A 13199-nucleotide genomic window follows, 5' to 3' on the forward strand; every position below is an offset into this window, starting at 1 on the left:
GGGAAACGCCAGGGTGCAAACACACGGGTGACCACAGGGGGCCAACAGGACACAGGGGTGATGGCACCTGAGTGGACACGGGGGTGACTGCAGGTGACTGAGTGGACATGGGGGTACATTTCTAGACCGCCAAGTCCCACCAAATGTCCAACACAATGCTTTTGTAAGAAGACCTAAAAGACAAATCCTAAAGTCTTCCAGAGACAAATATCCAACTGCCTATGAAGGACCAAGATTCAAAAGAGCATTATTAAACTTTTAATATCAATTCTGAAAGCTATGAAAAAACAAGTCAGGGACTTCCCTGGTGGCGCAGTGGTTAAGAATATGCCTGCTAATGCAGGGGACACAGGTTCAATTCCTGGTCTGGGAAAATCCCACATGCTATGGAGCAACTAGGCCCGCATGCCGCAACTACTGAGCCCACACGCCACAACTACTGAAGCCCACATACCTAGAGCCCGAGCTCCGCAACAAGAGAAGCCCCTGCTCACCGCAACTAGAGAAAGCCTTTGCGCATCAACAAAGACCCAACACAGCCAAAAATAAATAAATTTATAAGAAATAAAAAATTTTAAATTTTTTAAAAAGAAAAAAACAGGTCAGCAGAGCACTATCTTCATTTTCAAAGAAAAGTACTTCTTACATAGAAGACTATACTCGGCCAAACTACCCATCAAGTGTAAAGGTAAAATACATTCTTCAAGCATTTTACAGTCTCAAAATTTTTCCTGTAAGACCCTTTAAGAAGGAAGCTACTGAAAGACAGGCTTCCCTGGAGAAAGAGAAAGAACAGGGTCCAGAAGACAGGAGGTAACGGAGGACAGAGGTGGAGAGAAAGCCCAGGAGGACAAAGGAGGTAGACTGCAGGCATCTGTGCTACAGTCCTGGGCACCAACTGTCAGAGGGAGGGGAGGCTTCAGCGAGGGGCCAGAGTGACAGCAAAGGAACACAGACATGCAGGGAATGCCACATTTCAGGCAGATCTGCACGAAACAAGACCAAAATAAAAGGCCACTTTTCCCTTCAGAGGAAGCAAAACTGGGGATTGCAAGTAAGGTACGTGCTTGGGAGCTGTGAACTATATGGATGCAGCCACAAGTAGGTAAAACCTGAACATCCATTTAAATGGAAGTTGAGCCGTAACCATTTCACGATGACGAGGAGCACAGAGGGATGGAGGGAGGAAGTGAGCCAATCTCCTTCTCCTTAATAAGAGTCACTTCCTTGTAGAAAACTCCAAAATTAAGAAATAATAAGATAGACTAGTTTTTTAAATAGAAGAAAAAAGCAAACTATTTAAAACCGTTAAAAGTGGTCACCTTTTGAGAAGTGAAAATGAGGAGTGAGGAGGGATGAGCAGGAGACTGCTGTGAATTTTTTATACAGGCTGGCTAACACTTTAATGTTTAGGTTGTCTATTTAGCCTGTCACATCCACTGCAGGCAGCAGCAGCCACCCAGACACAGACCTGGGGGAAGACAGTGGGTCCCAGCTGGAGGGGACGGCAGATGAGGCAGGAGTGTATGTGGGGCGGGGACATTCCATGTGGAAAGGTAGGAGCTGGTTCTCACGCTGAGGCGACAGGGACAGACGAGAGCAGGTACCCTAAGAGAAGGAGGAGCCTGGCCACGGTCCTGACAGGACAGCAGGTACTCCCTCCCCCAACAGGACGGAAGACACGCAGAGGAAAGGGTTTCACCCAAGTCCGTGGAGGCGGAGGGCGGACACCACTGCGAAGCCTGTCAGCAGGGGTGAGGGGTGAGTGAGCCGGGGGGCAGCGTGGCACATGGCCTGGAGCCGGGGCGCTGGGAGGAACAGAGACATCTGCCCACCAGTGCCCACAGGAAAAAGCCCCACATCCACACCCACCAGGATCCCAGGGGCTGACGCACAAAGCACCTCTGCACCGAGGACCCTCCCAATGGAACACAGTTCATGATGCTAGTGCACATGTTCCAGTTCCAAAGTGTGCACAGGTGGCCAGCTTTCTACGCCACCCTTGGGACAACGCTGTTCAGGGAGCTGAGCTGCCCCTTCGTGAAGCTCACACAGTCAGAGGCAGAGGCCTGGCCCTCCCTGGGAGAGGACGCCCCGTGGTCCCACTGCTCACCTGACCCCACGTGGCCCGTGTACTTGGCGAGGCTCCGCCCCGTCTCAATGCTCCAGAGCAGAGCCGTGTGATCTGCAAGATTGAAACGAACATGAGTGAGCTGCCGATTTTATGGTCTTTTTAATAAAAGAGGAAGATAAAAATTCTAAAACTGAGAAGTTACATCACCACCAGTACCTCGTGCAACTGTGCTCAAACTCCTCTGTGATCCAATTGATCCGAGAGGATAGGAGGCCGGTGACCCATCCGAGGCCACAGAACCAGCAGGGGGAACCTAGAGACCTGAATGCCTAGGCACTGTGCACTGCCGGCACCAGGCTGGGGACTTGGGACACAGGGGTCACTTGAGTCAAGGGCTCGTTATTTTGTTGAAATATTAAGACTTTTCAGAATATCAAAAGCTATATTCAAATGCAAGTAGCATCCAAATCCAGTTACAAATTATTTGAGATAATACATGCTCTTTGGACCTCTCCTCTCTGGGCACAGTAATAAAAAGATAAAAAGGAGACTTAATAAGGGAAACCTGAAACAAAATGCCGATTATCCAAGTGAGATTTCAGAAATATCAGAAAAGGGTCTCTGTATTCTTTTCTGAAACTGTAATTTCCAAAACAATCTGGGGTGCTCACATATGAACACAGTCTTAAACAAAAGAAAGAACTTTCTTCATCATTCTAATGACATTAGCATTTCCTATTTCCACTATAAAAGGTAGGAGCTAGTGAGTAACTTTTCACAGGCTGGCAGTCATTTTCCACAAGTGAGCACATTTTTAATTTTAGGAATTTTTTCCTGAAGGATTATTAGGTTACGCACCTTAACTAGCTCTCAAAAGCATCTCCTCTCCAATGAGGAGAAAGGGGGGGGTCTCTCTAACAACACCCTGGGGCTCCTGACGGCGGACTCCTCTACATGCTTAGGTTTCAACGCCACTCGGCCACTTCTGCTTCCAGGGCAGGCCACGGCTGCCAGCAGTGAGGCTGGTGTGGACTCACCGGCAGACGCGGTCCCCAGCACCACAGGCTGCGTCCTCGCCACACTGACGTCCCAGATGCCATCCCTGTGGCCGATATACTCCTTCACGAGCTGGCACACTGCCCTGGACGTGGTGGTCTTGAAGCTGGAGACGATCTGAAATTGTGATGGTAATTTACTGAGCGAATGTGTTTAAGTTAAAAAAAAATAAGACAGCATGTCTTGAAGATGCATAAATCACTGAATAGAAAATTTTAAATGTTACAGCAACACAACATAGGTGCAGCTGGATCTCACACAGCAGGAAGAAAGTCCTTATGAAGGCCTCGGAAGAGCCCCACGATCCCCCCACTTCCAATGCTTGCCTACCTGTGTACCTTACACGTCCTCTCTCACAAATCCAAACCATCAGACAAAATATCCAAATTTTCAAAAAAAAAAAAAAAACTTAGGAAGGTATACCCCAAACCCTTAACGCTAATTATTCTTATTATTTGGGAACTTGTGCTTTTTTATTTTTGGTAATTCATACCAACCACATATTATCAGGAGGAAAAGAGTCCAAGGCAGGGGAGGAAACAAAAGACAACACTTGTAATAGATGAGGTTACTGAGCATGGGCTCGGCACCGGCCCTGCACTAGGAAAGGGCTGTCGCTCTGCTCCTGTATGACACAAACAGCAAATAATTCTCACTTTCTTTTATAAGTGCACGAGGAAGATGCTAATTAAACACAAAGAGTTTGGTTTCTAAACTGTCTAAGATAAAAGATGGCTTTTCAGCTTTTAATTAAATTAGAATAATTAAATTAATCAGAATACTGAAACCGTAAAATCAAGTGAAAAAGAAAAATGGGTGGTATTACAGAGCTGTTTTAAACACTGATTTATTAGCAAAGCCCTAAAAATGTATCTAAATTTATTTTTAGTATAAAGGCTTAAAACACAATCCACTGTTCCACCACCTCAGGATGAGCCTTCAAACGATTCCTGATACAGTGAAAGACTAAAACAGATGCACAACGGAGAGACCCACTCTTCCACAAGTTAAATAAACAGGGTCCACTGACTGAGTTTAAATTTAAAAGAAGGGCAGGATACAATATGAGCTTCCAAAAGAAAGAAGGCCTTGCTCAATCTCACACCCTCACCTTCCTCTTCCTTCTGAAAGCTCATATCCCACCCAATCCGGCAACACCATGCGGTCCCTCCACAAGGAAAAGTGCTTTTGTGCCTCTGGTGCCCTTCAGACGCCTTTAGGAGGGGCAGGGGCAAAGCGCACGGTGAGCGGTGGGAAGCTTCCCAGACAGCACTGTTACGAGACACAAACCGCCCCGACTCGACCAGCAGAAACTGGGGTCACGGCCAACATTCCGGTCATGGCCAAGCCTCATGCCGACTGCATTTCCAGAGGAGTATGGGGAGAGGGCATGCAGTTGATGATACTGCGCAAACGGTCTCAGGTGCTGCTTCCAGGTGTCCGTCATACTCTGACCACCTATGAACTACTTTAAAAATGTGGACTCAGACACAACTGCAAAGAGGCCCACAAGAGAGACTGAATTACTCCCAGGGAACATTTGTGATGGAATAGCAGAAGGATGCTTCTGAATTATTCTGCACTGAGATACAACTTAAAGTGCTCTAAAAAACCAAAACAGGCTTTTTCACAGCAAAAGATACTTATCTTTATAAAAACCTGTGTGAACAATTTCACAAGTTCCTATAAAGTGGTTGGCCGGTTAGAATGTGGCGCTGTCCCAACAGGCCTTAGAGCTGAGTCCCAGGCCCCCAGGAAGGGTGGGTCTGCGGAGGAGTGAGAAGCCTTCCCCGCTCCACTATGAGAACTCACCCTGTGGCCAGGGCAAAACACGCCAGATCTCCATGTTCACCTTCACTCTTTAAGATGGGTGCACAGTGCTATGAAGATGGTTTTTTCTAATCCAGATGCATTTTTAGTTTCTAAAATGACTGGGGCTTTAAATATGTCTAACACATTCTTTTAAAGCAATTATTGTACATATTTTTACCTTTGCCCAATTCTTAAGTTTTACTACTCATGGTGAGGGGTAACTCTATATAATCCTTTCTTCCTCTACTTCAGAAATGATCACAGGGAATTCCCTGGTGGCGGAGTGGTTAAGAATCCGCCTGCCAATGCAGGGGACACGGGTTCGAGCCCTGGTCCGGAAGATCCCACCTGCCACAGAGCAACTAAGCCTGTGTGCCACAACTACTGAGCCTGTGCTCTAGAGCCTGTGAGCCACAACTACTGAGCCCGCATGCTGCAACTATTGAAGCCTGCACACCTAGAGCCCGTGCTCCTCAACAAGAGAAGCCTCCACAATAAGAAGCCCGAGCACCACAACGAAGACCAAACACAGCCAAAAATAAATAAAATTGAAAAAAAAAAGGAATGATCACAAAGTTTTGGAATTCTAAGACCATACACTGTATACATAAACTGGAATAAACAATATAATTCAAAACAATATAACAAGAAGTTAGATAAGGAAGAACATAACCCCACTTGACATTTTAAAGAAGTAGTTTAATGTTAATTTATTAAAAACTGCAAAACTACTAAGTGTAAGCTAGATAATACAGAATAAAAAAATTTTAATTAGCCACTTACACTCTAGAGTAATCAAAGGAAACACAAAAAGTCAGCAATATTCAGATTTTTAAACAACAAAAAATTACCAAAGACTTTCAAATAAGCAGAAATAGCGTAAGACTGAAGCTGCTCCTTGAATTGCAGTTCATCTCACTGTGGATATCATAAGTAACTTTAAGCTGAAGAGAGCAAATTGGAAAAGTAAAAAGCTAACATTAACTATAGCCTTCACAGCAGACTCACCACAAATTTCAACTTTTTTCTAAGGTTTAGCAAAAGTAATGTACACTCATTAAGGTTAGGTGATTAATTTATCTTTTGTTTATTCCAAATACTCCAACGTGGTGATGCACACAAAATTACCTCAAAATATTACTTCATAACAGTACTCCCCCATAGATAAATTAATTCCCAAATAATTAAATCTTTGCCACTTTAAGAATGTCAGAAGAAGATAATTTTTAAAAAAGCAAAATATGACAAATATCTCTATTTGCCTTGGACACAGACCTTCATTTCTTGATCATACTTAGAAAATTAAAGAAGCGGTGAACTAAAATGTAACTATAGCTCAGAACGTAAGTTCCACTGCTTCATACCCATTTATTAGCTTCTCCAAATTCAGAATCTCCATATCAAGCCAAATAACAATACAAAATGTACTTTCCCACAAAAAAAAACCACACTAACACATAATGTATCAGCCGCAGTAACAAAGGTAACGTCCAGGTGTCTATGCACTGTGGCCACTTAACATCGACAATACTCCTTTTAAAAATTAGGTTTCTCTCTATCGCACATATGTGCACACCCTACATACACGTGACAGGTTGAGAGCCACACGTACCTTGCTGGTGGAGGCCTTGTAGGTAGTCTTCAGTTTCTGAGAAAGCTGGCTGGTACTGTGACTGGCTGCAGAGACACAGAACCAACCGTCAAGACAATCACACAACCAAAGCACCATGAACGTCAGAGCTGGGACAGGGAGACAGCTCGCCCCACCTTCTGTTCCACACAGGAAGACAATGCAAGCCAGGGGCATGGGACATGGGGCTTCCCGAAACCTCCTCTTCCTTCTACACCCACACCCAAATTACATTATTCCAAGTCCTGATGACTGCAGAAAGGAAGTGAGTCCTGTCCTCCACTAAATTCCAAACTCCCTCCGAGCGTAATGTGTAGGGCGAGTCCTGTGGGAAGGCAGCCTTACCTTTGGTTTTGAGCTGGCCCTTACTCAGCTCTGCCCCATCGATTGCTTGTCCTTCGGCAGCTAAACGGTCATTAAGAGTCTCGATTTCTCTGCGCACTGAAAAGTAAAACATGTACTTTTGATGTATATTCACCAAATCCAAAAGTGAACACATAAAAATGTTATACATTAGTACTGTCTAAACAAACACAGGAATGATATCCCAGTAAACAAGGTCACATTTACAGAGTTCCAAAAAACTCAAGACATCATTCCAAAATTAAAAAGCCCACCACACTTCCCACACCAGAAAGACCTTGTGCTATCAGGTCCTCAAGCAGGGCTCTTGGATTTCAACATAGTTCGTGTCCTTTGTACTTTATTCAATGCACTTAAAAATGTTATTCTAACACTGTCCAAAACTCAATGAAACACTTACAATCTAGCTGAGAATACTGAAATTGGGGGGAAAAAACATACAATAACAAAACCTAACTATTGTTGCCTGGCACCACAGAGCACAGTGAGGATTATATACCTCAAAGATTAAAAATTCAAGGGGAAAAAAAAAAAAAAAAAATTAACATTTGGGAGTTCCCTGGCGGTCCAGTGGTTAGGACTCGGCGCTCTCACTCTCAGGGCCCAGTTCAATCCCTGGTCAGGGAACTGAGATCCCATGAGCCGCGCATGCAGCCAGCACTTGGGCTCTGTGCCTGCCGCTGCCCAGGCTGCCCACGGTGTGCTGAGGCTACAGGGAGGGCAGGGAGGGCGGGGAGGGTGGTGTGGAAGGAAGGCCGAGGGCAAAAGGCTCGGAACAGATCCAGCCTGAGCATTTGGACATGTTCACAGGCAGCAGGAAGCCACCAAAACCATTAAGCAACTGACAGTGTAAACTCCAAGTACCTCCAGCATTAGTTGTTTGTAGCCCTATAGTTTTTCTTGAACAAACTGCATCAACTCATAAAACATAAGGCCTTAGATCACAATGGAAATTCAGTAATACCTGGGTTGCTACAACTCTGATAACAAACCCTTAAAATCAGATGCAGTACACGGTACCTAATTTTTATTTGATAAAAAGTTGGCATAATTACTCACTCTGTAAATTTTCAAGGTGGACTTATAAGAGAATCCAATATTAAAACATTAAATTTTCCAACAGCAAAGTTTAAATGACACAGGATTACACTGTCCTCACCACTGATCCACACCAATTACTTCCAGAGTGAAAAATATTTTAACAATGCAAATGCTATTTATTAGTATTCAATTTTTGGAAACAACTTAAAAAACATGAAAATCCTGATTATGATTACATTTGCATGATATAAATTTTATAAACACAAGCTCTATAAAAATAACAAAAACTGGACTTTCCTGGTGGCGCAGTGGTTAAGAATCCGCCTGTCAATGCACGGCACACGGGTTTGAGCCCTGGTCCGGGAAGATCTCACATGTCACAGAGCAACTAAGCCCGTACACCACAACTACTGAGCCTGCACTCTAGAGCCCGCGAGCCACAACTACTGAGCCCGCGTGCCACAACTACTGAAGCCCACACGCCTAGAGCCTGTGCTCCGCAGCAAGAGAAGCCACTGCAATGAGAAGCCCGCGCACAACGAAGAGTAGCAACTAGAAAAAGCCTACACACGGCAACGAAGACCCAACGCAGCCAAAAATAAATAAATAAATTTTAAAAAATTATTTAAAAAAAAATAACAAAAACTGAAGATAATGGAACAGTGAGAGGGTAAAGAAGGACAGGTTCATTTCCCAACGCTTGACAGTGAAGCATAAATGCATGTGGCCTAAGGCTGACATGGCTAAAATAGAAGATTATTTCAATTTACAAAAATTATCATGACCAAGAAGCCAAGGCAGCCCACAGACGGACCCTGCCTTTCTGACCTCTGCTTTCTTAATTGTGGCCGTGAATGCCGGCTACCAGCTCCAGAGACACATGGAGAAAATTCCCCATCCCTCCTCTTAGGATTTGATGATCTGGCTGCCAGGACAGGACGACATGCAGGAGAAAGGAAGGACAGCTGGCGTGGGGAAAATCATTCCCAGGGAAAAGCAGTTAGAAAAACCTTTCATCAAAAACTGCTATGGGGCTTCCCTGGTGGCACAGTGGTTGAGAGTCCGCCTGTCGATGCAGGGGACACGGGTTCGTGCCCCGGTCTGAGAAGATCCCACATGCCGCGGAGCGGCTGGGCCCGTGAGCCATGGCCGCTGAGCCTGTGCGTCCGGAGCCTGTGCTCCGCAACGGGAGAGGCCACGACAGTGAGAGGCCCGCGTACCGCAAAACAAACAAACAAAACTGCTATGGTGAATGACACAGGTAATGGATCAGTCGTGCCAGGGACTTCCCAACCTGCCCAACTCTAAACTAGCATCCGGGCAGCATCCCTGGATTCAGAGAAAGTGGAAGTCTCTGTATCAAAATCACTGCTTAAGTGTTAAGGCTGGAAAGTTGGAAAGTACGTCCTTAAAACTTAACAGACATTTAAAAAAAGAGGATAAAGTCCAAAACAAAACAAAAATTATCGTGAGAAGAACTAAAAGCAAAATATGCAGAAAATGTTTTCCTTTGCAGTGTGGGATGGGCCTATAGGCAGGGGGTAAAGGTAGATCTTTCCTTCTTACACTGCTTGACTCTTTAAGCAAATGAATACATTGTTTCTAAAATTTAAAAAAAAAAATCTAAAGCCAAGCTAATTAAAAATTCTTTTGATTTACCTTTAATAAGTCAAACAGATAACACACACATTTTAGGAAGTTCTCTAAACACAGTATATTTTAAAGAAATGAATCAATGTTTTCTTAATTTATAGTATACTTTGTGTAGGGAAAGTTATAAGATGCATTCGTTCTTCATAAAATCATAATTCAGATTGCCAGGTGTGGTCAGCAGAATACTGCCTGCCCCAAAGATAACCTGTGAACACATGACCTGGTGGCAAAGGAGCCCTGCAGGTGTGACTGAAGTGAAGGACCTCTGATGGGAGATGATGCTGTGTGACCGAGGCGGCCCATCCTTCCCACGTGTCCCTAGGAGTAAATCAGAGATGGACAAGGAGGACTCTGCCTGCCACTGATGGCTTTGAAGATAAAGAGGAAGGAAGGCCATCGAGCCAAGGACAGGGGGAATGCCAGCAAGATGGGGGCCTCTGTCTTCACACCACAGGGAACTGAGATCACAACCCAAACCAGCAGGAGACACACTCCTCCTCATGCTCCAGAAGGAGCACAGCTCTGCCAACACCCTGACTTGAGTGTGCAGAGCAGTCAGATAATAAACGTGTGCCATCCTGAGCCCCTACAGTTTGTCAAAGCAGAACAGAAAAGGAATACAAAGGTGAATGTCTACCCACAAATTAAACTCTCAAATATTTGTATGGAGAAGTGAAAAGTTATAAAAGTATTTAAAATAAGAGAGATACTCACATTCTAAGTTTTCAATATAAAGGTTTTCAAATTCTCTTTCTATTTGACCAAACAGTTCCAAAAGAGTACTGCGAACCGAGGAAGGCAGTTTAGAATCCTGTAGAAAAAGAAGATTCTGCTTAAAAGGAACGAAAGAGTGAACGAGAAACTCTGACACCAAGCACCAATATAATTTTTCCAAAGTGAATTATTTAAACTCTTATTTTACATCTTTACATATTTTATTTCTTATACATAAACACTCAAAGAACTTAAAGTTTCTAATTTCTACAGATGAAACTAAAATCAAATTGTATAAATGGTTACCCAGGATGGCATGAGATTTAAGACCAAGCATGTCTTCAAACATGTAACTTCCTTTCACAAGGAAAGAAACAAGCATACCTTATTCAAAAACTCCCAAATTTGTAGAAAATGAAGTTATAAAAAGCCTTTAAGCTCTAGAATATGGTATTATAAATTAATTTTAATAAGCTGTTTACTAATAGAAGATGTACCTTACAGTCCTCATGTTCACTGTGCTTCAAGCAAAATAAATTGGATCATTTCCTGTAACTCTACTCAATACCTAGAAGATTGTTGTAAGGAGGGAAAAGAACCCTCAGCTGTAAGAGCAAAACGTGTATCGGCTAAATGAAAACACCCACGTGGAAGCTCCCAGGCCTTCGCAGGTGCTCTGCCCACCACCAGCACCCTGCCCCCACCAGGCAGGAAGTCAAAGGAAGCAGCAGCAGCAGCTTCCTGGGCCCGGTGTCCTAAGCACCAACTGTGTTCTTAGGCACTCACTTTCCAGGCACTGCTGGTACTGACAGAGGCTATGTTCCACTCCAACCTCCTGAGAGTGCGGCCTGGACAATATTTTGTATGTGCCCCACCCTACCACTTAAGAGTTATTTTCAAACAAAATTCTTAAAAGATATTTCTAAAATAATGTTTCAATGGTTAACTGATGCCAATGTAATTTTCCAAGTGAGTTTTCAAATTTATATGCAGCATAAACTTTTTGATGTTTAATGAGTTGCAAATACAAAAATAAGACATAATGTTTATTAAATCCTTTCTCAGATTAACTTCTTAGGAAGATAGGAATTTTAGGCAAAATGATCTGTAATGATACCAACGTTTAGCAACATGTTTTGAAATAATCACAGAACATGAACATCAACTTTACAAGCTACTTAAAGATATGTGACGCCACTTGTTTAAAAATTCAATCTGGGAGAATTGGTGATAAGCCTCTCTCAACAACCCTCTAAAATACCAATGAAAAAAAAAGAAACGACATCTTAAAATAACAATGAACGCAAAATAAACCATCACGATTAACGTCTGACACCCTGTCCACCTGCCTGTGGCCTCCCCCTGCCCATTCTCCCGCACCCCTCATCCACTTAGCCCTCCTCAAGGGGGCGGGGGCGGCACCAGTTGAGAGCCTTGTGGGCCCCTCCCAAGGCCAATCTCCTCTTCTGTGTATCAATTCCTACTCACCTACCCTCACAGTATTTAATGTTAAGGTCATTATTCAGCAACTGAAACGTTACCTTTACTTCGAATGGTAAATGCAGCTTCATGTAAGATGTAATTGTAAAGGGAGACAATGTCAGCATTAACTTCACTTGATAAAATAAAGACAATCAAGGAGACGTGCAGTGAAAGGGGAACTTCTCGACCAGAGGCAAACGGAGCACAGCCCAGCTCTGCGGTTGCCCCCAAGTGAGAGGTGCTGAACTTCTGGTATCATTTGAGAAAACTCATGACACAAAAGCTACGATTCAGTAAAGTTCTAAAAGAATCTGTGTTTTGTCACAGCCGACGTGAAAGAGGAGGCAGGAGGCCCCTTTCCCGGCCTCAGTTGATGCTTCCCGGTGTAGACACGGGCCTCCCACCTCTGAGCCAAGCACCAGTGCCTCAAATGCTTCCGACTCGTGAATCCAAGACACAAAATTCCCATAAAGACTCCCCAAGAACTGACAGCTTGACTGCAACCCTGTCTAGGGTAATGACCTACGGCTCCACTCAGATGCCCTGATCATTGGCCTCTCGCATCCGAAGTCTGCCCCTTGCCTACCATGCCAAGTGCCCATGCCCAACGCCGTCACCACCGTCCTGCTGCCACGGAACTGGGCAGAGCACCCCCACCAGCCCACAAGGGAGCTCCTCGTCCACCAGCAGGCACCGACCCGCCCGCAGGGTTCTGAATGACCCTCATAAAGGGTTACCCCGAGATGCAACTACCTGCTGGCTCTACATCACAACGGGGACAGTGCAGAAGGCCCTGAGAACATGGTGTTACCAACAGAAGATGCCAGCAGACACGGCTGTAGAATTGTCACTGCTTGAAATTTAAGTAAATCTAACAACTTAAAAGTATCTTAGACTACCTGCACTATCCAAGGGGGTAGCCAACAGACACATTTGACTAAATTTAAAAGTAAGTTAATTACAATTTTTTAAATTCCTCAGTCCCACTAGCCACATGTGGCTCTTGGTTCCCATATGTGATAGCACAGATCTACAACATTCCATCACAGAAGTTCCACTGCACAGCTCTGATTCAAACATTCCTTATGAGAAGAGATGAGAACACAGACACCCACAGAAGGGCGACCTTGTGAGGACACAGGGAGAAGATGGCATCCACACCCAGGAGAGAGGCCTCAGGAGGACCAACTTGCCCACACCTGGACCTCCAGCTTTCTGCCTCCAGGACAGGGAGTAAGCAGTGACTGCAGTTTAAGCTCCCAGTCTGCGATGCTTTGCTACGGCCATCCGAGCTCACGAAAAACATCAAAGCCATTTTGGAGGCCCCTTAAATCTATGATTTTATTTCCAAATTTAAGTTAAAATGCAACCATT

General features: G+C 44.3%; 1 protein-coding gene across 3 annotated transcripts in view; it reads right to left on the bottom strand.

Annotated features, from left to right (window-relative positions):
- WDR37 (WD repeat domain 37) overlaps positions 1 to 13199 on the bottom strand; it is a 59300-nt gene that overhangs the window by 33943 nt on the left and 12158 nt on the right. For all 3 annotated transcript variants that reach the window (XM_030878333.3, XM_030878332.3, XM_060293697.1), the window contains exons 3-7: positions 10344 to 10440; positions 6918 to 7013; positions 6555 to 6619; positions 3112 to 3247; positions 2114 to 2185 (exon numbers count right to left, since the gene is read on the bottom strand). In XM_030878333.3, the coding sequence (XP_030734193.1) occupies positions 2114 to 2185; positions 3112 to 3247; positions 6555 to 6619; positions 6918 to 7013; positions 10344 to 10440 (466 nt within the window). The remainder of the gene's footprint in view (positions 1 to 2113; positions 2186 to 3111; positions 3248 to 6554; positions 6620 to 6917; positions 7014 to 10343; positions 10441 to 13199) is intronic.

Source organism: Globicephala melas, chromosome 2 (assembly GCF_963455315.2).
Source record: "Globicephala melas chromosome 2, mGloMel1.2, whole genome shotgun sequence".
NCBI lineage: Eukaryota > Metazoa > Chordata > Mammalia > Artiodactyla > Delphinidae > Globicephala > Globicephala melas.